Source organism: Gallinula chloropus, assembly GCF_964237585.1.
Source record: "Gallinula chloropus genome assembly, chromosome: 4".
Taxonomy (NCBI): Eukaryota; Metazoa; Chordata; class Aves; order Gruiformes; family Rallidae; genus Gallinula; species Gallinula chloropus.
Window position 1 is genome coordinate 23,776,665 of NC_140088.1, and position 23,372 is coordinate 23,800,036.

Sequence of the window (23,372 nt, forward strand, 5' to 3'; positions counted from 1 at the left end):
ACTGTTCAAAAGCCAGCAAGGATACATTTCAGTCTTATATTAAAACATGACTACAAGCTAAATACTATTTTTAAACCCCCTAACAATTATAAAGCCACATATAATTTAAAAAGGAGCTCAAACAGACCTCATGACATCTGTTGATCTCTTCTGCAGGGACTTTTGCTTCCACAGCTTTTTGTAGTGGGTCGAAAGCAGACTTCACTGCATTTTGAATTCTTTCCAACATCTGCCTTTTGTCTGGATCTGTTGTCTCATTTAATTTAACTGAAAAGAGCTACAATTAAAAAGAAACTTTAGGAAGCAACTTGCAGCACAGTAGTGTGATGTTCTATACACAATATATTATCTTAGCCACATAGTACCTTGCTAGTGATAATACATTATGGCACAACAGCAGCTTCGATATCAAACCACTGGAACATACACCTCATCAGAAATAAAGGTGAAGTCAAAAGAACTTCAGTGCTTCAGAAAGACTGTATAAATTACTACACCATCAGTGTTGAGTAATTTTAATTTTTTATGCAGTTGATCACCTCAGTTACACAGTTGATTATTACAAATCTGAGGAGAAGCTTTTAATGTGAGACATGGGGAGACTAAATGTTGTGCTTAAAGAGTATGTCAGCTAAAGATAGTTGGGCAAAAATTTCCAGGCCTCCAATTCCCAGGTCTGTATTCAATTCATTCGACTGATAATTTCTTTTTCAGCTGTAGTTCTAAAAATCACTTTCCACAACCTTTAGTCCAGCATACAGAATTTAAGTCCCTAAAGCTTTGGAGACTTTCTGCTCTTTCCAAGGCCATCCTCAGAAGAGAAATCTCACAAACTTTAAAAAGCTGTGGAGATCTATCCATTTAAAAACTGTTTTAAAGGGTTATTGTTAAAGTTTGAATTCAAACACGCAAACATCCAAATGAGTTTTGAACTTTTCCACCCAAGACCCCAACAACAACATACATGCACTCACAAGTTCTGTGGACATCAAAATTAGGCATGCTTTTTACACTGATAGTTCTTCTCAATTCTAAAGCAATGGAAAATCAAAGTGATGTGCAGCTCTGTTGGGGTTTTGTGTGGGAACGTTCTGGTGGAGCAGGGGGTTGCTGCAGGGGTAGCTTCTGCAAGAAGCAGCCAGAAGTTTCCCCTAGGTCCAACAGAGTAATTACCAGCTGGGATCAAGGTGGGACCCACCACTGACCAAGGCCAAACCAATCAGCAATGGTCACAGCACCTCTGGGAATCATATTTAAGAGAAGAAAAAATGCAGTATCAAAGGTGAGGTATCAAAGCAAGAAGCATTTTTTAGATACTTTGCTACATTACTGAGTAAGAACATAAAACATTAGCAGGGATTAAATACCACACCCACCTCTGAGGCAGTTTTAACATCTTCAAGTAGCTGAGCTGGTGCTGATTTGCCCTCCTTATATCGTTCAAAAAGGTAATTTTGTCTTGCTCTCTTGATGATCTACAAAGAAGAAATATTAAAAGAATTTTGCAAAGCAACACATAGTCATAGAAAGTGCAACTAAAATCTGTTACATACCAAAAGCATTTCAGAATCCCTGTAACTTTAACAAGCTACAAGAATTACATGCAGCAATAGAAATTAAACACAGCATATATAGCTGATAACTATCTCAACACACTTATTTTATTTGCCTGTTGTTGAAATACCTAATTAAGGTTACGTTTGAAAAATGCTTAGTCTTCATTATTTATGACAACAATCATTTATATACATGAATACAGGTTTTGCTGGCATAGGAATGCTACAAAACTGAGAAAAACACATTAATTCATACAAAATGTATGTCTACATTAAAAAGATTAAGATTTATCTTGGCTTATCACATGGAAATGACATACGACTGTCTGACTTCCATGCTTAACGTACAGTATTTTAGATTGCAATTTTAAAAGACCTTACCTTATCATCAATATCTGTAATATTCATACAATAGAAAACATCATATTTAAAATAATCCCTCAGGATTCTTCTCAGGATATCAAATGAGATGTATGATCTAAAAACATAAAAGACATAGCAGTGTTTTCAGGGAATACCTCCAGTCTATTTCTATTCTATGCACAAAGTACTTGAATCTCAGAGACAATAATTTTACAGCAGCATGAATTTTCCCTTATCTACCAGTAAGTTTTTAATCACACAATGACATAATTATTATAATAGACTTTTAATCTTAAATCTTAACTGGTAAGTCTAATAAGACTAAAAAGGTAAATAAAGTACCTTTTTCTAGTAATCTTTTGCTTCCAATAGGCACTCTTATTACATATTTCAAAATAAGGAACTGCAGTACCTGGCATGTCCCATGTGAGAAGCATCATAAACTGTTGGACCACAGCAATACCACAAGACCTTCCTTCCATTTTGAGGCTGAAATACTTCCTTAATTGAAAGGGAAGTTACAGTGATTAGAAGAAATTGAAGACATGATCTCAGGCCAGTAACAACACATTTAGAGATTAAACAGTGAAAACATGGATTATAATTACAAAAAAAGTAATAGTCCACACTCAGTTTTACCGTAAGAAAAGATCACCACTAGCTTTATCATGCGAGATAACCAGACGTGGCTGTTCACATTATCCTTACTCTTATCATTCAAGATATCAGATTATAAAGATTTGGATTTGGCAAGGCATTACTGAAGCTGTGTTTTACAAGTGGAAGACCAGGCTTTGTTTCGCATTGGAAAAGGTTACAGCATATAATAATTTCACACATACTTCGATACTACATCCCATGTAACAGTAGTACTCTTAATATTTCCTCTCTTTCCCAAACGACCTTCAAATAAGACCACAAGAAGTTTTACCAGATTGTATTACAGTACTACAATAGGCAAGACTTCTTTTTACACAGAAAACGCCTAAAGAAAGAAACTGTAACTTTATTCTGTTCACATCGCCTATACTTACGTATACTACAGTTGAGCCCCAGCTATTTTGCATAACGATAACTTGCAATTGTGAACTATACATTATGCAATACACACACACACATATATACACACTTGTAGCATATGTATATTTAGAGTGTATATTATAACACTTGTCTCAGCAAACAGACTTGACTGACACAGTATCTTTGGAATGCACTTGTTAACATCCCACAAAACACAGCCTAGAAACCTGTCTATTGGTTTAAGGGTAAACACTTAAGAAACAAACATTTGATGACTTCCCTATTTGTGTTTCTATGGAAATCTCTCCATTTTTCTTTCGTTCAGTCACCTTATTGCGAGTCAGGCTGTTGTAGAGGCAGAGCCTATAATGATTTGTCCCTTCAGGGGGAGACCAAGGGGGCTGCACACGCTTGCCTTTACCTAGGGGAAAAAAAATAGATTCAAAAGAACTGAAAAGACACTCTCCACAAACAGATCTGCTGTTTAACATCTTCTCCTTATCACGATTAAATTATTTCAAAAGAAAAAAAAAAAAAACCCAAACATAATTAGGCAAAGCAGCTCCAATACTAGTAACAAAACTACTTATGTTAGAGCTTCCTGCAAAGCCACTGAAAACAACATAAATTATTTCAATGAGTGCATTTGCTACTCTCTTGACTTGCCATTCCTATGAATTTTTTGATCCAAGAATAGGAGGAGGGTATAAAAGTGAAAGTATGCAATTCTGATAAAGCATTAACAAGAGCTTTGAAATTTAATGAATGATTAATAGTGTTATGGCAGCCCTGGGTTTTCTGCAGTGCCACTGTTTTTACTGTGACAGTGTATCAGAGATCTCATACGGAATTTGCAAAAAACCTCCAGAGCCCCGAGTTAGTCTTTAGAGCCAATATTGACAGAGCCTGTGTACTCAGGGTGAGAGGCGAGGGAGACAGGAAGGTTTAAAAAGAACCACAGCTTTTTATCATATATCGTTGCCATGTTCAGAAGGCATATTTGAACATGCTCATTTATCACAGATATGCTACAATTCAGCCAGAGGCTAAATTTTGCCGTTAAAGACAGCAGATAAAACCCAGGGTAACATTAGCGACAATATTCTTGCATTTATTTTCCATGTTCAAGAAGCAGCACAATTGTTAGGCTCTTGATTTTTGCAAACAAGCATGTGTTGTCTGTCAAAGAATTGCAGTTTGCTATGCACAAGGCTGCTTACAGCTGTAATGATGTTAAACTAATTATTGCATTAGCTATTAACGAAAGCAAACCAGGAAATGAAAACATACAGCAAGGTTGCCAACAAAATACACACAGCACTCTTTAGGAATTCTCATGGTATGCCTTTTAACTGCAATTAAAATACTATACAAAGTATTTGTTTTGACAACAAAATCATCTTTCTGATCCTGTGTCTCAGGCTGCTTTTCATTAACTCTGTTTCCCTGATATCTTTGTGTGAACATTTTGGCTGAAAACCCACAAGTAATGTAAACATTCGTGGTATAACAAATGTAATTCTTAATAATATTTCTTTTTGAAAACTGCCTAAATAAGAAAAGAAGATACTGACTGTATTACTCTTTCTCACAAATGGACTCCATTTAATCTCCATGTCATGGATCCACAGATATACATGTTTATTCTAAACATTTCATTGTATGAGGTATTCCTTGAAGTCAAGTTCAAGACTAGTCTATCCATAACACAGACCATATACCAAGGTATGGATTTGTTTACTCTTTGATTCACAAAGATTACACTAGTGTGCTTAATTGCGGCTAACATTTCCCTCAGGGAAGGAAGCCTGTGTGGGTTAGTCTAATACAAGATAAATCTGGAAAGCTATCTTGACTTAAAACCACACTAAACATGCGAAAAAACCCAGCTGCTGCACCCTGAAGTTCTCAGGTTGCAAGTTAGGTGTCCCGTTATATCCACTACATGGACACCAAGGGCAAAGTAAAAGGCATACTGTTCAAATACCTCTCTGCCAGCTACAGTCTTCCCCATGATTGGACTGAAGTTCACTTGCTCTAATCCACCCCTGGAGCCCTCTGATACACCCACAAAACCACCAATAAATATCCAAAGTCTGAGAAGCGTGGTAGATTCACGTGTCACTTTCACAGTGAACACTGCAGAACACCACTTCAGGACATCCGATACGTATGCACAGATTGTGAACAAGACATAACCCTTCAGAAAGACAGGCTTAACATCAACTATTTCATGGGCAGGAAAACAGAAACCTTTTCTTTCATTGCTCCACCGTGATCCATGAAAGTCTGCAGACAAAGCGTGGCTAGTGGCATTAAATCTGCTATCAGGGCCAGCGGTACAGCTGAGATCCCTTCAGTGCTGAAAGGAAACCAATAACCAGCACAAGGGCATGCAGGCACACACATACGTACAGAACCTCCTTGCAGCAGTCTGATGCTAACTGCTGGTCTGCTAGGAATTGAGGACACACATGATGAGAGGTTGTGAGAAGATGGCATTGGAGCAGTATTAGTCAACAGCCATCAGCAAAAATGACAGATGTTATGCATTCATTTGTAGGTATTGCAAGTACTATACAACAGCTCTGTGTTATTATTATTAATTATTTCATGACTCCCTGAGCAAGGATCTCACCATAAAGCAATTAAATTAGACTAGCTCATTGGAAAACAACTCAGGAGAGTGATGCAGCTCCCAAAAATGCCAGCACCCATGCCTACACAACAACCTAGATTAACCAGTTAGTAGTTCCTCAAACCATCAGCAATGTCTAAATTACTAGAGTTTAACATGCTTTTAAAAATTCAATGTTAATAACAAACATAAGTTTACCTTACTATGAATTTGCATATTATGCAACAACTATTTGGTTACCCTTACAGTGGGGAAAAAAAAGAAAAGGTGGACCAAGCAACTCCAGATACTTTACGGAACAAGCCAAACCCCACATACTCTTCCACAATCCAGTGGGTAGCTTTTCAAAAGAAAACACAGATAGCTGAATTCTGTACACCAAGGAATTTTAAAAGCTAAGAAATGTGGAAACAGAACTTTAACATTCAAGTAAGTCAGGAGTCTATCAATTATACAGTAACTGTATGCAGGAACAATTTCATGACCTTGAATACAAGTTGACAGGATAAATTTTAAAGCGTGCAAGAGAGTATGAAAGGGAACTTCTAGGAATTCTCAGCAATAAAAACCAATACAATGTCAGCTAGTCTATAACCTGCCCACCAGTTTCATATTACTCACTTGTTTGAAGTTTATAAGGCTCATTTTTTTCACAGCTGCCATCATAGATTGCTTCTATGTGTCTGTACCACCGGACAACATGGATATACTGGTCCACAGGTGGCCCCGAAAACTTTCTGAACACCTCCACATCTGCATGTGAAAATGTGAACCCCTGGATATAACTACGAGTGCTCAGGTACTCGTTCAAAGCCTTCACCCTGGCTTCCTCTTCACTAATGCTCAGAATAAAACTGTAGCTGGAAGCTGTAAAGAGAGGCACAGGACATTTGGTCAGCATTACAAGAAGAAGATCCCATGACCAAAATATATCCTTATACTATACATCTCCCCCTCTAAATTAGCTCTGGCAACTGAAAAGAAATTTGAAAAAAGTATATTTAGCACAAGTCACCGAATAACTATATGTTTCCTATTAATAGGCTTATGTTCATGCTAAATTTTTTGAGACATCTTTACAAAGAACAATAAGGACAGAAGCACAGGTCCTTTTCACAAAGAAATATTATCTACTTGAAACTGGAGAAAATTCTTCACAAAGCACAAGTAATCAGCACACTGCTAAAACACTCATGCTGCAAATATTTAATATGATTGATATTACAGACTGTGGAAAGGCTGTGAATATGTCTACTGAAGTTGAGTGTATCTTTAAATCTTTGCAGGACTGGTGCTTGCATGCAAGCTCTGATGCTCAGTGACTCTTACTTTCTCTAAAAGCTCAACATTTAAGCTGTTGTTGTATATTCCTGTACTTCTCCTATGTAACTTTCTCTCCTCAGACACAATATTTAAAATAAGATTGATACAAATTAACCGAAAGGACATTCAATCATGCTTCTCCTTCACAATTTTTTAACTCCATTATTTATTTAGTATACAGGCAAAGCAGGTTCACTTATGTCTCCTCTTTACAAATGCAGGGACATGGAGGAAGCAGCAGAAGAGTTGTGTGGCTTGGTGAGGATGCTCGCAGTGACGGCAAGCCCTGTGCGAGTCAGCGGGTACAAAGCACTGCAGCGCTTATGGCATCTGGGCTGGTGCTGACATGAAGCTAACCGAGTCTTCATGTTTTCCTGCAACAACTCAGTGTTCCTAACATTCCTATCCAAAGTACTGTGTTAACATTAAGTCAATATCCTGCTTAGGTAGTCAGCCAAGAAGGTAATTTAAGATGTAGTCAAGGCCACAGTGCAATAAAGTGAGAGAGGCATTAGGGGACACCTGTCCCCGCTCCCAAACTCCAACAGGGACCACTGCCACAAGTGTTGCTTCTTACATTAGTACAAAGCTCTTTTTCAGGAGGGGTTCCCAAAGCATGGGAGGTGCTCACAGACCAATGCTCTCAGAAAGGGAAGGGTGAGACAGATGGGGAAGTGATGGCTAGGAAAGGATGTGAGGAACTGCAGAGTTCTGAAAAAACAAAGTTTTTCCAAATATCAGTTAAGACTTTATGAGAAGCTCATTTCCTATATGGAAACCAATTATTACAATATTCTACATGAACTCTGGATAACAGGGAAATGGCAGCTAGATACCAAGTATATTTGTGTTTCAGTCTTTTGAGTATAAACCACATATGGCAGCACACCAGCAGAACTAATAAAAAATAGAAGAGAAAAAAAGATATTTAAAATTCATATACAAAAGCAAAGTCGGATTCGTGTAAAGTCTCAATCCTTCTCAAGAGCTATCCATATTCAGTATAAATAAGAAAAGACAGGTAAATAATGGTTCACAACTGGACCTTATAGGCTTGCCTTTCCTGGCTGAATGGGATTCAGCTTCAGCTCACATAGCTGATTTTACTGTAAACGTTTCAGGATCCTAAATATTTACTGATGTTTATCATCACAGAACTTCATGTGGTTATACACAAGAAATAGTCTGAAGTAGTTATGTTCATTAACTATGGAAACCTAAGACATATGTCATCCTTGAACGTGAATTTTCTATCTGTAAATCATATGAGGGAGAAGGAAAAAAAAAGGTATTACAAGAATGATGCCTGTAGAAATGCAACTATATCTCAAAGAAAATATCTTTAAAGATCTATTGCAAAGAAAGCAACACTCAATTTGCAAAGTATTATTAGGGTTATTATGGCCATTATTCACACACCAGACTGCTAATGGGAAACAAGTCAGTGTATCTGAAACAGTATAAGTGCTTTCCAACCACATCTGTAAACCAATCTAAAAGGAAAGTTGCACAAACTTACACACAAATACAACAGATGACAGAACTCATACAAGCTAATTTTGGTAAGGAGAGATGGCAAATACTGCCTGTGAATGTTGGTACCAGCTCAGCCCTGAGAAACAGGGCAGCCAAAACTACTTTCAACAATCTTGGCACACACCTTAATACCTGAAATTATAAAGTTTGATGTTACGTCTAGTTGCAAGAGCAACAGCAAACTTGAAAGTGTAATACATCAAAGAAACCAGTTAGCCTAGGGGACCTAACAGGAAGCTGTCTTTGTATTGAGACTGATCCCTGACTCAAAAAGTGCAAGAAGTTTGCTGTGTTTGAGAGAATGCTGAGTGATCAGTGCAATTCGGAAATACCTCTGAGCATCCTATTTCAGTACACAGGGAACAAAATCATTCTGACTTCCAGCTTTCTTAAGTAGCTCCAAAGTGAACTGAACTAATAAAAAACCCAAACACTTCTCCTGAAGCACAGGGTGCTTTCCTGGCAAAAAAAAAAAAAAAAAATTAAAAATTTTTAAAGTTATGACAACACTGTCTTTTGAAAGGCATATCAGACAGCCATTTCTTTTAAAGCACAAGAAATCACTCTAAACTATCTTTACTAACGGCTTTAATTCATCTCACACTCCCACTGAAATATTTCCTGGTACCTCCTTGAGTGCTTCAGCCCCTTTCCCCATAAACTTCAATATTCCCATCCTACCCGTCTCTGCTCAGTCTGCCAGCTGGGTGCAAGAGGCAGCCCACTGTTAAATATAATTAATACCAATCAATGGATTCAAAACTATTGAGAGAGAAGGGCCAATGGACACACGTGGGTCTGTCCTGCTTTACCCCTATTGCTTAGAAAACTAGGCTAGAAAACAGCCCTTCTATCTGCCCGCAATGTTTTTCCCTCTCCCAAAACAAGAACTGCAGTTGCTACTACTCAGTTGCATTAGGAAGTGTCTTCTTGACAACAGAGCTGTTGCATAACACTGAATATTAACACATGTGAATGGAATGATCTGTAGACATCATATATTATAACTCAAGAGCAACTCCAGTCAGAAAACAGGCATTGAGCAGGAGTATTGGACAGGTAGCAAAATAACCTTAACAGAATTATAAGCATGAATGTTAACAATGTAACACTCCTCCTGCATTACAGAGTTGTTTCAATGAAATCCCACTGTAGACATTAACAGAGTTCTCACACAGTAATTGCCATTGTACAAACTCTCCGGGTGATACAACTGCCACACATTCCTCTTTCCATGCATGGAGTGCTCCGATGACTACTAAAGGACACTGGGAATTTGTCTGCAAGACTGCAGTGATACACAGAGTTAAAGGCTCTACAAATTGCTTCTACGCTTTATTTGCACATAAAATACCTTTTGCAGTTTAATCATGATGTGTAAACCCACACAATATCAAATTTGATGGAAATTTTTCACTTTCATTAACTTGAAAATTGAAACCTCTGTTCCTTGAAGGTGCTGACAGAAAAATACAGAAAACTAATAAAGTAGGCAGTAAGCTAGCTGACACAAAAACAGGGAGTTACTTTGCTTCAGGGAAAAATGAGGTTTTGAGGGCTTCTCTGAACCTGCTAACCTTGTCAGTCATAATTAGATGACAACTGAAATGTTCTGGGATTTCTTCAGAGGCATTTTCTGAGGAAAAAAAAAACAACTTAGTAGCTTCTGAATATTTTAAAATACCATTTATCTTCCAACGTGTTTTTCACAGATTTAAAACAACTCATGAAAGATAACATGCCTCATTATTAATACAGCTCCAAATCAGCCATTTATCATTCCAGCTAGCCACTTTGGTAACTTTGGAAAGAAGTCCAACTATCTGTTCAGCCAAGATCAAACATCCTTTTCCATTAAAATGTCAGAAATGAACCAAGGTAGCTACCTAATCTATGCAAGACTTAGCATACACGTGGAGAAACCAAGAGACAAAGGACTTTTCAAGACTCACACACAATGATCAAGAGGCTTTTAGCAAAGCAGCGATTTTAGCACAGCAGGGATATCCCACCAAGGAGGAACTCCTCAGTCCTATTCCCTTATCCCTGTGAGTTTGTTCCAATTTCACTTTTCCTGAACTGAAACTAAAAGTAACAATCACAATTTCAGTACAAATCAAATACTATTTGATTTGAAACTTTAAAAGTGAGCCTTTGGTGAATTTCCCCCCCCCCCGTACCTTAACTAAGATACTGAAAACAACTGAAAAAGACAGTCTCTTGACAACAATAAATGTTTTGGACTCCCTTCCATTGGAATGTTACTTGAGATAAAGAAAAAGGAAAGTAACTTTCAGTAACAAAGAAAAAAGGGCAAATCTTTGAATCTACAGAACCTTGACTGGAATGACAGAAATTTCCAACCCCTTACATACCATAATGCTATTTCATACTTGTGTGACTGGTATTCCAAGTTTCCGTTTGCTACAGTAGTGCCAAAAATTATAGGACTACCCTGGTCCTCCTTCCATATGGAAGGGCATAGTATAACCCATCATTAAAACAGGACCATGAAAAAACACCCAGAAATGTCAAAAAGTTCAGACATGAGTTCAAGGGAGAACAGAGATGACTAGGAAAGACAGTAAGGGAAACAGGTGAAAGAGAGGAGCCAATGAGCATACAACTATGAGGTCTGGCAGCCACCTCACATCTCCTCAAACCCATCAAGCTGGAGAACAGCTAATTCCAAGCTTCAGTGCTAAGAAGCTGCAAGTTTCTTCCACAAACCACTATGTCTCATCATTAACCTTTACATTAGAGACGAGGCATGACGTGGATCAACTCCCATGGACTTGCTGGGCACCCGAGGTCCTCCGATCCATAGGGACCAGCATGAGATGTGCAGCCGGCCCCTACAACACCATGTTTCCCACTACCCCATGTATGCACAGACCCAGTTACGTGACAGACTTCAATCTCCCGATACCCTGAAGTGGCACGAGGAGCTGCTTACGTGTCACCGAGGGTCACAGGTAACCTCCCCAGAGGCACCCACCCCACAACTGGCATGGGGGGGGGGGGGGCTGATTTCACACGGCGCCTCTGCCCCAAAGGCGTCCTGGTGGCTGACAGGCGCCTGCCTCGCACCTCTGGGGCCTGCGGCGGCGGGGTGCCCCCCTCAAGGCACCCCGAGGGACGCGCCGAGGAGGCCACCGGTCCGTCTCCCCAGAGCCCCCAGCCGCCATTTCCCGCTCCGCCGATCGAGCCGCCGTGACAGGGCGGGTGGAGCAGAGGGCCCCCTCCCGCCGCCGCCGCCTGACGTCACGGCGCCCACCTGACACCGTGACAGCGGCGTAGCCGTGACACCAACCCCTACAGAGCCGTGACAGCCCTGGGGAACCCTTCGCCTCGCCGGGCCGGGCCTCGGCAGCGCCGGTCGCCGACCTACCCTGCTCCGCGGCGGCCGCTGCCATCCTGCTGCCTCCTCCCCTCGCTCGAGAGCTGATGCAACAGCGTGCCCGGAAGCGTCGCCCCGCCCGCCTTACGCTACTTCCGGGAGCGCTGCGTCACCATGGCAACAAGCAGCACCGCACCGCCCATCGCCGCCCCCGCCCCCACCCCCACCCCCTCTCGGCCGCAACGCTTTCCCGCCAAGTGGGCGGCCGCGGTTTCCTCAGCAGCGGCCGCTGCGGCGGGGGGGGGGGGGAGGCGGTTTGCCTCAGCCGGGCGGCCCCGGGACCGGCCCCTCACACCACCTCCCTCCCCTCAGCGGAGGAGGTCTGAGTCAAGCCCAGCTTCTCTCTCAACGGGTCTTTTATTGCTGTCATTCCAACACACGTCCCGAGCAAATACAACCGTGTCGAGAACAGCAGCGCTACAGCCCCCTCAGAACAGCAGCTTCTTGTTGCCCCGCTGCCCGGGCTGGGCCGGCGCAGCGCTGCCCCGCGCGAAGGGCAGCGAGGTCTGTAAGCATCTGGCTACTGAAGCAAGCGTCTGGCGCCTGAGTTCCGCAACACGTGAACATACAACTCAGAAGACCTTAGTGAACGTCGCAACTGGAGTCCATGTCAGCACCAGCGGCGTTAAACCGCTTCCAGCTGCCCTGGCGAAGGTGAGGGAGGTATGACAGTTCACACGTCCTCAGTTACAGGTTACGTTCATAGACTCAGATATTTACAGGGAAGCATTCTTGAAGTTCATCAGGAACATTAATCTGTGGCTTATAACTTATAAGTTACAATGTTATTACTTTTTAAAGTGTTCAATACGTTATTATAGGCCTTGGTGTCTATATTCGCCAGCTCATCCAGTAGCTTGACAATACATTGTTTCTCTCCCAATGTGTTTTTCCAGGTGAGAAGCATTTGATAAAATTGCTCCTCTGTATCATTAGGAAAGTCATGAATAATTTTAACAATATTATTTTTAGATAGATGAGTTTCCATAAGCTTCATCCATTTTCCCTGTGGTACTTCCTTTATAAAGGTCAAAAAGCTCTTCCTCAGTTCTGAAAGAAAACCACAGAACACACATCAGCTTTGGTTCTAAAATACAGCTTAATTTTTTTTTTTTTAACTCGTAGCTAACATAAATGTTTTCCCATTAATTTTCAGCCAATACACACACAGACTAAACAGCAACAGCAAGGCTAGGTTTGGCACCCAAGAAGCAGGATGACAAAGGGTTTCATACTCATCGATGTTGAAAGAAGCTGAAGGTAGCAGTCTACTATGTACAGCAAAGTAGATTCTTAAGACAAGACACCATGCAATAGGGGTGGTTTTGAGGAAGGTTTCATTAGCCTGCAGCTCTCAAGTTTAATAGAGTTGCTCAACAGTAGGCTTTAATCACTTCACTATGCTACTGGTATAGGTTTGCTATGCCAAGACCAGAATGGGCAAAACCTGTCACTTGGACATCCAGTGCATCAACTTGCTGGGTACAGGTAGATGTATGAGGATTCAATGCAGTCTTCCATGTGAGCAGACATTTGACAGAAAGAACTCCTGCTCTGACCTACACCTCTCACGTTACAGCAGGGTACAGTACTGCAAAACAGACTTGTTTAAAATACATGCACAAAAAATTGTACCTTTCTTACTCTTAAAAGCATGACTGCACTACACTCCTCTGCAGAAAAGTCACTCTTTAAAGTGGAACACATCACCACAGCAATTACAACTTCTCTCAAATGTACTGATAATCCTATTTCAGCATATTTTACAATAAACTGAAAGCCCTATAGCTGTAAGCAATACCAACTAGCCTTCCTGCACTATTCCTTAAGCAGATTAAAGTCAACAGGAAAAAAAAAGAAATTCCAAGTGCTGCAAATTTACAGAACACTTACTTTTTTGAGACAGCTCTTCAACAATTATTTGATACTTTGGTTCTTGTGCCTGTAATGCAAAGTTAGACACGATTACACCTGAGCTACTAGACAGCTTGCTTCCACAGCACATATGCCAGTAAAAGGGAGGGCAGCAGACTTCACAGAACAGCTGAAAGTATTTGAGTAAAGAAAATTCCTTGATGAAACAGCCAAGCTACTAGCTCTGAAGTCAGGCAACAAGGCAACACGTTTGCTGCTATTGCAACAGAATAGCTTCTGTGTAAATATTGAACAGGGAGATGAAAGAGGCAGAGCAGACTAAATGAGCAAACTAAGAGTTTGCTTTCCCAAGATACTGCTTCCCATACTTTGGGTAACATCCATAAGGCAAAGCCTCCTCTTCCCTATCATTCTACCTGAAAACAGCATCTATTACTGTTATATCTGATACACACATATCAGAGAAAATACCACTACAATTTCACACATATACCCACCTTAAGTGTTCTCAGCATCCTAAAACCTCGTCTCTTAGACTGGGCATTCTGATGAAAAACAGAATTCTGCCCAGTGTTTGCAGAATGGTGCCCATGGGGGTTGGTGTCCCGCTCAGAAAGCACAACACCATTTTCCTCTGGTGATGGGATTTTTACTTCCAAGTTAACATTGGTTTGCACTTGGCCCTCGGGGCTCTCACCAGAGTTCTCAACCTCTGTGTTGGCTGTGTTATTCACAAGTGTCTCCACTTCTGCTGAAATGGAGCTTTCAGTGCTGCCCTTAGAGTTCTGTAAAGAATAAGAACATATTTTAAGAGGTGTTTCACAGGTAGGCCTTCAAGGATAGTCTGGAGGAAGAAAACAGAATACTTGAAGTCACCAGATAGCAGAGAAATAATAGGATGGCTGCTAATTTGCCAAAGTTGGAAACGCGCAATAGTTAAAGCCTTTATGCACTTCAGCTTCAAACAGTTTTAGAACCTAAACTCCACTCTGCTGGTTGTTCTGCTCCCATCAGACTGCTGGTTAAAGCTCACAGGCTGACTCCACAAAAAACACAGGAAACTTTTCTTAACGTTTTTCCTGGCATGTGTAGCTGTTTACGCCTTTCTAAGTATAGAGGATATGCACCCTTCCTGAAGCAGGAGAAAGTGAAGTCATCTTGCTGCACCTGAGCTGACCTAACAGCAACAGAGACCTTAAGCTTATCATTGCATCAGGGCTGAGGCTGCCAGAGCTCCTGCAGAGCTGGTAACAGCCTATTGGCTCCTGGTAAGTACACTCACTAGCTTGGGCTTTTTATTTCCCCCCCTATTTATTTTTTTTCTGGCAAATTCAGAAACTAGAATCAGCTGAAAGAAGCCAGTGAGCACCAGTGCACATTGCATAGCTTTTGTGAGGGGGCACAGAATGAAGCCAGTGAGGGGGGCTGTGTTGTTTTTAACATTGTCAATGCATTAAACAAGTACATGCCAGGGAGTGTAACTGCAACTCATCAAGAACAGTACAAGTATAAAGCAGACCAGCATCTATCTAGCACCTGAGCTAGTGCTGAAACTGGAAAGCTTTAGGAACTTTTTTTTTAAGATGGTGCTGTGGCTTAGGACAGGTGTAAAATAAGGGCAAGGAGTAACTGTTTTTCTGCTCAGATTTGTGTTTAAGGTATGGTTCCCCATGAGTGTGAGCCAGTGTGATTTCTGTTTGCACAAGGTCAGTAACCCACATGTAACCAGTATACGTAAGCAGGGATGCAAGGGGAACCACCTCACACATCATACATAGTTTTACATCCTCCTCATTGATTTGATTTTAAGGGTGCAAACAGGTTAAACAAGTTCATCCTACTTATACAGGATAGTTCTTCAATAGGTAACTGAGCAACTGAAGGCATGCAACATGGCTGACTAAGAGCTGCTGCTCTGTTTTGGAATGAAAGCAGCAGCAGTTTGAGTGTTTGTTGTTTTGGGGTTTTTTTTCTACAGCAGTATAAAGTCACTGGTACTGTGAAAAGGGCAGTGTGTTGGCAGCAGGACTGCATCTTTGTTGAGTTACACGGATGCTTTTTGTTACAGTAGTATGAACACTCCAAGGACACTTCAACTCATGTCTGTGCCAACTCTTGTGTCAGAGCCAGGTGTCAGCATGTACTTAGTGGCAGTTCCATTGTTTCCTACCATTTTATTCACAACACAAAGGTGTTACATTTGCCTATGCCTATGCAATTTGACCAGGTTTTCTGTCATGTTTCTTCATCAGCTTCTATGATTACACAGAGCACTGCAAATCTGGCCAGGGCTTGAGGGGAGACACAAACCAGCAAAAAAGCCTTGGGTGATTCACATATTTGAGCCACTTATGGACCTTAAAAAAGAGAAGAATTTAAGGTGATGTTTTCAACAGCTCTTTCAATTATGTTTCTTCTGTCTTCAAGTATCTGTGACATAAGACACACTTAATTACTCAGAGAGGCTAACAAGTTTAGACAAGAGTTCATGCACCAGGTGAGTAGTGCATGCATTGGGTGGAGGACAAGGAAAGCAGCAGGTGCCTTCCAAGAGATGCTATGAATCAGGACGCTTTTCTCAGATGCTCAAGACAAACTTTTGTTTTGAACAGCTTGGTGTTATGCATCATTAGCTATACTAGTGAAGACAGAGCTCAGTTTTGCCTCACCTTGCTGTTAGGAGTGCAGCTTCTAGATGAAGCTAAAGCTAGACTAGCTAACCTTGGATTTATCTTGCAAAATGCTAGACTAGCAATCATCTTCACACTGAAACAGTAAGATTGAAGTAGCATTTGACTATAGAAGGCCAGGGTGAACCTAGTTTTTGAGGTTGAACGTATGCTAGCAGCCAGCCTTAGCTTGGTAAGCTCTTTTCAGGGACATACTGCTGACCTGGTACACTCTGAGCCCTGAACCCTTTGCCTTATTGGACTGTCTAGGACCAGGAAGTTAGACTGCCAGGCCTGTAGCCTGTGACATGAACCCAAAGGCAAGAAGGCTCAGTCACTCTGATGGGTTGAGAGAAGTCAGTCTTATGAAGCAGCAAGATTTTTTTTGAACAAGCTGAAACACCACCATGCAGGGAAGCAATAGCTGACATTGCCTGGGGAATTTATGCATCAAGTGGACAAGAACTAATTGCATCAAGCCATCACTTAGAGACAGCTCGAAATGAAGGTTTGCACCTGGCCATATATGAATCAATCACAGGAATACATCCTGCCAGAGGTCTACAGTGAGGCAAGAATTGAGCACTCTGTCACAAACAATGAAGCACTACACAATTAAACTACACCAAACTGAGATGGAACCACTTGATCCATTTTGTACTTACCAGACCTTTCTCTGCATCTTTGTCAGCTGCAGCAGCTAGAAACCAAGATAAAGGTTTGAGAAACTTTGAGAATTACAGGTACCTGTGCATAGCTGATTTCACACAAGATTTATACATAGTAGACATGTTCATAACACAAACCAGAGCTCTAATACAAGCCATTCAGTTTCCTTGACCTGTCATATGTTTCAGAAGAGCACTAACCTTAGCTTCCACCAACAGCACAAATGGGATAAAAGGCCCCACTTCATAAAATAGAGGCTGCAAGATGCAGTATGGCTTAAAGGCCACTCTCTCACTCCCCCCTCACCCCCAGCATCTGTTTTAGGCTATTGCAATACAAAAGAAAGGCAGAAATTGTCCTTACAGACATGCAACCAGTAAGACATGATCTGAACAAAGTTCACATTCAAAATACAGAATAATTTTCAACTAGCTATTCTTACTAAATTAGTTGTAAATACACTTAAGTATGCAGTAATGGAAAAAAGTTTCAGGAAAACATCTTAATTTTGACTAAAGAAATGAGTTCACACAGGACCTACCAACCAAACATTCACATTAAGCAGTTCAAATGATGAAATAGCAACAATCTGTTAAAAAGTCTCCACGGCCACACACAGTGAATTAACGTAATTAAAGATCTTAGTTGCTACCACCTGCCTCATACATCTGATCTTACACATAGATTTTTCTTTCTTTGCCAATATAATGCAAGTAACCAGCTTTAAACTCTTGGAGGGCAGATTCAGATTAAATATTGGGAAGAAACTCTTTCCTGTGAGGGTGGTGATGTACCAGCCCAGGTTGGCCAAAGAAGCTGTGGCTGCTCCCTCCCTGGCAGTGTTCAAGGCCAGGTTGGATGGGGCATTGGGCAGCCTGGTCTAGTGGAGGGTGTCCCTGCTCAGGGCAGGGGGTTGGAACTAGGTGTCCTTGAAGGTCCCTTCCAACCCAAACCATTCTGTGATAGATAGGAAAAGCCTTTAAGTACCTTGCAGTACTCTAGCTTTGAAGCTGACATCTTTTAGCAAAGTAAGAAAGGTTGTAATTAAAGTCTACGAGATTTATTTACTGAACAACACTATTCCACATTACATGGGAGTTAGTATGCAATTCAACTAAGTAAGTGAGCTAGAGCTCAAACAACCTCCTCTACCATAACACAAAAAACAGGGATAGCCTGACACACAGTTTGCTCAGATTTGGAGAGTTTATGGGGAGTAATGAAGAACTTACCTTTATTTCCCTTCAGCTTTCTCATCCCACAGAACACCAAAACAGCAACAGCAACAACAGCAGCAAACACCAAACACATAGTCAGCACAGCTTTGCTTCCTGTGAAGGAAAAGAAATTAAACCCATCACTGGACAAGATATTCTGAGATACAATTCTTCCCTGCTGTCCTAGAGAGCAACCTAAGCCCAGCACTAGTACAGTGGCCCAGCTAGCTTGTCCTGGGAGAGACACTGGGACTTTCAGCTGATCAACATGCAAGTGTTCATTGGCACTGAACATCATTATCCCAAAGGCAGTGGGGGATTCTGATTCAGAGCTGCAATCAGCACTTTCTGGAGACACATTTAAAGTGGGAACAAGTATGCAGAAAGTGACAGTAGGTTTCAGTGAAGCACTAGTAGTGTCAGTTTCTTCCTCTAGTCTGGCAGAAGGAATCTACCAGCAGAAGAAATACTCCCTCCACACAGAGCTTCTCAGACACAGAAGGCATAAAGAAGCCTTTTCTGTAACTTCCAGCAGTGTCACTGTTGTAACTTGAAAACCTTAGCAGTACATGTAGCTTTTCACCAAGTGAAGCTTAAGATGGTTTGTCACTCCAACCCTGTTGCAAACTTATTTTTAGCAAGTAATTCCCAGACCAGAATACAGCAGCTCTGAAACAAGTTACAGCGCTTCAAAGTGCTGTTCTGTGGACTGCTCTGGTGTTACTGGCCTGAAGCCACAGACCAGCAAACCAAGCTGAGTAGCACTTGTGTGCCAGACCTTGACCAGGCAAGCCACATCCCAGGTCCATAGTAGCGTTGCAATCCTGCACAATTTCTTTTCCTTCCGGGCACCTGGAGGAGATGACAACACAGGGTTGTAACAACAGTTCCAGAGCAATATGCCCAGGCCTGATTTTTTTCAGGCAGAGCTTAGAGACAAAACAGAACATGCACGGACAGTAACCTTGTTAAGAGGTGCACCTTTAAACACTTCATGATAACACAACAAGATTACGTAGAAACAAAGCAGATAAAGCTTATTATGTTAGCCTCTGAGTGGCAGGAAAAACCCACAGAGTGGACACATACACAGTTAGTTTCTTTCAGCAGGTGGTTTTACCTCCTGAAATTTGGAACCAGCTTCTACAAAGCTTATTTGAGTGTGTACATGGGGAAATACTAATCTGAAGGCACAGAAAGTGTAAGCTTCCAGCCATGAGCCACAAGTGCAACAATACCAAAATCCGTGTCTGTCTAGGTCTTTACCTTGCATATTTTGACACCTAAAATTTAAATGCATGAATAATGCCATTTGTCTTCAGGGCAATTATTTACAGCCTAAAACCAAACACTGGTGTTGGCACAGATTAGGCCACAGCTCTGACATTCTCTAGAAGGAAGAGTCACTTATGTTCATTATCAAGCTTACCTTATACTGCATTGCTGACACATTTCACAGCCCTCAGAAGGGCAGAAATACCCTGGTTTGCATTGGCATTCAGTATCACGTGTCACAGTACAGGGTCCCACAGTTATCTGATCTAAAAATAAAATACAAGTTAAAAAGTAAATATAAGAGTTGTGGTTCTCTACAACAGTGTAAAAGTTGTACTTGGGTCATAAAGGCAATTTATGTCCACGTTCAATATTCTCAGTGACTGGAAACACAAAGAAACCTGCAACCCAGAGGACCAGGCTTTCCACATTAAAAAGGGGGGAAGGGTTAAGGTTTGATCAAAATTGTGCTCAGTACCCTCTTTGCATTGTCTGCACAACAAGCATTCCTCCAGGCCGTTCTCATGGGCAGTGTAGCTCTCTCCTTGGGTGCAAGGGCTGCATTTTCCTCTCGCATGCGGAATGCTGCAGTGCTGAACAACGTAAGTACCTGTTGAGGAGAAGCAGCAGCAGTTCCAAGGGATCATTTAACAGACACAGACTGCAACAGGACACTTTTGGTGAAAGATCAACCCCTCCTTGCAAGCAGCACAGTGGCACAGCAGGGCCGGCACATTCACAGCTTTCCACTGTCTAAGCAGCAGTCAGGCCTCTGCTGGGACACTGGGACAAGGATGGCTCAAAGCAGGTGTGAGCCACCCACATGGCTGCCACCATCTCCTCCAAAGGGACACAGTAGGGCACGGGGAGAATTGCTTATAATAGTCTCTCTTCTCCTTCATCTGAATTATCTTTAAATATGCCCCACAGACCTCCAATATTATCTAAGGGCAGGGTGCTTCCCAGCACAGAGCTTGTCTGGTCTGTACACACTTGAGCAAAGCTGGGAAAGCAAAGGCAAACCAGCATTCTACCTACAGATGCAGAAATATCAGAACTACCCTAGCACAACACTAACTAAAGGGTTTTGTGGTTTCTGGCTCTTTTTTAACAGCTGGCAGAAAGTTTACTGGCTTGCAGCCAAAGGCAGCTTTCTCTCATCACATCTTTGTACAAAGGGAGCACCAAGGAACCACCACAGCTCCACCTACGGTCATTTATGCCTTCACCGGATGCGACACAGAGCGCCGGGTGCTGGAGTGGCCGCCGTGAGGGATAAAACCCAACGCGGCCACTGCCGGCTATGGCCGCCCGAAGCCTTACCTGCTGGACAGAACCGGCAGCAGTGACTTCCATGCAAGTATTCTCCCTCCCCGCAGCCCTTCTCTGCTGGGTTTCCACACGCTATCTGCAGCGTAACCTAGAGCAGAGACAAACAGGTGCTTGAGTGATTCATCCTCCCAGGACTGCGGGATAATCATCGGAGGGAGAAGTTCCTGCAGAGGCTTGAAAACACCTTCAGAGGTTCTTTGAAAGCCACAGAGGAAACCCGAACTAATTTCTGTTAAGCCTGCTGCTCGCAGCGGTAATTACAATCACAAACTGGGGTTAGAGCAGCACCGTGCGGCTCCGGACGGGTTTTAGGCAACTACTGCCCGGACTTTAAACGTCTGCTTTCATTTAACCATTCTCTGCAGTGAACTTCAGAGCTCGAGGTTTCTGCCTTGGGGAAGGGATTCCTTTCACTTTTTCACTTTTAATTCAGGAAGGTCAGTGGTGGCTTTTCTACAGCAAAAGAGAGAAAACGCCCTGAAGATGCCACCCGACACTTCTCACAGGTTCCTGATTGTCAGCAGCTGAGTCATTACATCACCTAGTTGAAAACTAAGTCGCTTAACTACAGGAGCGTTGTTTCTTTTATTCTCTTTTCGTGCGCCCATTCCCCCCCCGCCCCCCCCTCCCGCCCCCAAGACGGCAACGGGACGGGGACCCCGGCAAGGCTCCAGCGGCACACGGGAGCCAGGGGGGGCTTCCGATGAGAGGAGCCCAGATGCCGCGGGTTTTGCGCCACCAGCGTAAAGCCTTCACTCGCGCGTGAGAAAGTAAAGAGACGGGAGGAGGACGACGACACGGCACCGTCCGGGGGGGAAGGGGGACGGACGGGACGGGACACGGGCGGGACGGGGACGACACAGCCGCGGAGCTCCCTTTGTAAGCTGCGGGTCTCCACCGCCCGGCTCCCGCACCCCCGCTTTTTCCGACTCTCTTCCCGAGGGACTGAGAGCCTCCCAGTCACCGTGTAGTTCAGAAAGCCGCCAATATCGCGGTTAGAGAGCATATAAAGGCTGTTAAATTCTCATACCTGGCCTGCAGCTTTCTCTTTACGCCGCGGGCAGAAGAGATTGTGCTGGGCCCACGCCCGCGGCAGCCCCGGTTCACCCCACGAGAGCCGCATCAACCCCGCGCTCCCGAAAACTTCAAACGGCACGAAATAAAAGCCGAGAGAAGCGAGCGAAGGCTCCCGAGGAAGAGGGGAGCAAAACGCGCCGCCCCCACGCTGCGCTCCAAAGAAAGTTTTCTCCCCACCTCAAAAGTAGAGACGTGGGGGCGGCGGCAGGCCCCCCGCTCGGGCAGGGAACAAGCCCCTGCCGCGAACAGCGTGTCCCACCGCCCCCCTCCTCCCCCCTTTCCCCCCTCGGCACTCACCAGCAGCAGTCCCACCAGCCCTGCGGCTCCCATCGCGGCGGCAGCTGACTGCAACCCGCCTCCTCTCATGTCCCAGGACAGGCCTGCGCGCTCCCGCTTTTACCCGCCCCAGGGGAGGGCGCGGCTCCCGGCTCCTCCCCCGCGCGGAGTTTCGCGGCCCCGGAGCCTCCAAGCAGGATCAGCACCGGAGGCTAGAAAAAGAACTATCTTAAATTAAGAAGTGTCCGTACTTTGAAACACCTTTTGCGCTTAAAAGTAGGAAGGAAATTTACTCCTTCATTTCAGGAGATGTCCCGGTCCGTGTCGCTCCGCCCGAAGTTCACGTGTTTCTGCTGAAGGGTTACTCGCCGATCAAGAAAAGGATGGAGATTTTTTCCAAAGCTGCACAAACTGGGGACATAACTGGGTTGTCGAAAGCCCTAAAAGGGGTAATCAAATTTTTTCAACAGCAGTTATGCCTCCTAGAGAAATAACAGTTCTGGCTGTAATTTTTCTCAAGAATACCTTCCATCCTCCATTGGCATGTAGGGGCATTCAGCCCCAGGTGTTGAAATTGGATTAAAATTGACAGCACAAAGCTTTCTGGTTGTTCCTTTTTGGACTATGTTTTAATCCCCTGTGGCAGCAGCAGTAAATGCTGGAAAAATCTTCCTCTGTTGATGTATAATTAGTTTATGTAGGTTAATAGTTTCTTTTATTGAACTGCTCCTCTCTTGGTAAATGCATTTATTTTATTTAACTGCAGTAACAAGTCCCAGTGAAATCCCTGTGGGTTTGTGGTTTGGTAGAATGGAAACGATCCAAAAAATTTCAAGCATGTTTTGCATCTAGTGAAGGCTTCCAGTTCAGTGCTGCTTCTATTGGGCTCAGGTGGGTTTGAGGATTTTTTTATCGCCCCCGCCTATTTCTCCAACCCAGGAGAACACTTCTGTAGTGTTGAGGTGTAACTATCCCCACAGAAGAGGAGAAGGTCCTATCAGTAGCCCAAAGATGTGGTCCCAAAGGGGGATGTGAGTGATGAGGACACCTGTGCTGGCAGGGCAGAGAGGTTCTGACTCACTGAAGCATTCTAAAGGAGATTTGGGCAGGAACTCAGCAGACATGTCTGCACAGCATGAGGAGCCA

At 42.9% G+C, this 23,372-nt stretch overlaps 2 protein-coding genes across 3 annotated transcripts in view; both read right to left on the reverse strand.

Annotated features, from left to right (window-relative positions):
• CARS1 (cysteinyl-tRNA synthetase 1) overlaps positions 1-11,894 on the reverse strand; it is a gene marked incomplete at its 5' end in the record, with an annotated part of 34,063 nt that extends 22,169 nt beyond the window's left edge. Inside the window, 7 exons of one of the 2 annotated variants that reach the window (XM_084263048.1) lie at positions 128-277; positions 1,377-1,475; positions 1,938-2,034; positions 2,332-2,420; positions 3,269-3,360; positions 6,199-6,444; positions 11,828-11,852. In XM_084263048.1, coding sequence (XP_084119174.1) covers positions 128-277; positions 1,377-1,475; positions 1,938-2,034; positions 2,332-2,420; positions 3,269-3,360; positions 6,199-6,444; positions 11,828-11,852 — 798 coding nt within the window. Of the gene's footprint in view, positions 1-127; positions 278-1,376; positions 1,476-1,937; positions 2,035-2,331; positions 2,421-3,268; positions 3,361-6,198; positions 6,445-11,827 lie in introns of both variants that reach the window. The other variant, XM_084263049.1, reaches the window with a different exon arrangement.
• A 297-nt stretch (positions 11,895-12,191) lies between these two features.
• LOC311191028 (uncharacterized protein) lies at positions 12,192-21,996 on the reverse strand (the record flags this gene model as incomplete). Its single annotated transcript, XM_084263124.1, has 9 exons — positions 12,192-12,886; positions 13,730-13,778; positions 14,209-14,496; positions 17,046-17,080; positions 19,045-19,118; positions 19,696-19,807; positions 20,020-20,151; positions 20,865-20,961; positions 21,904-21,996. 9 exons carry the CDS (start codon positions 21,994-21,996, stop codon positions 12,600-12,602), a joined length of 1,167 nt encoding a protein of 388 aa, XP_084119250.1. The 3' UTR covers positions 12,192-12,599.
• Between the last annotated feature and the right edge of the window lie 1,376 nt (positions 21,997-23,372).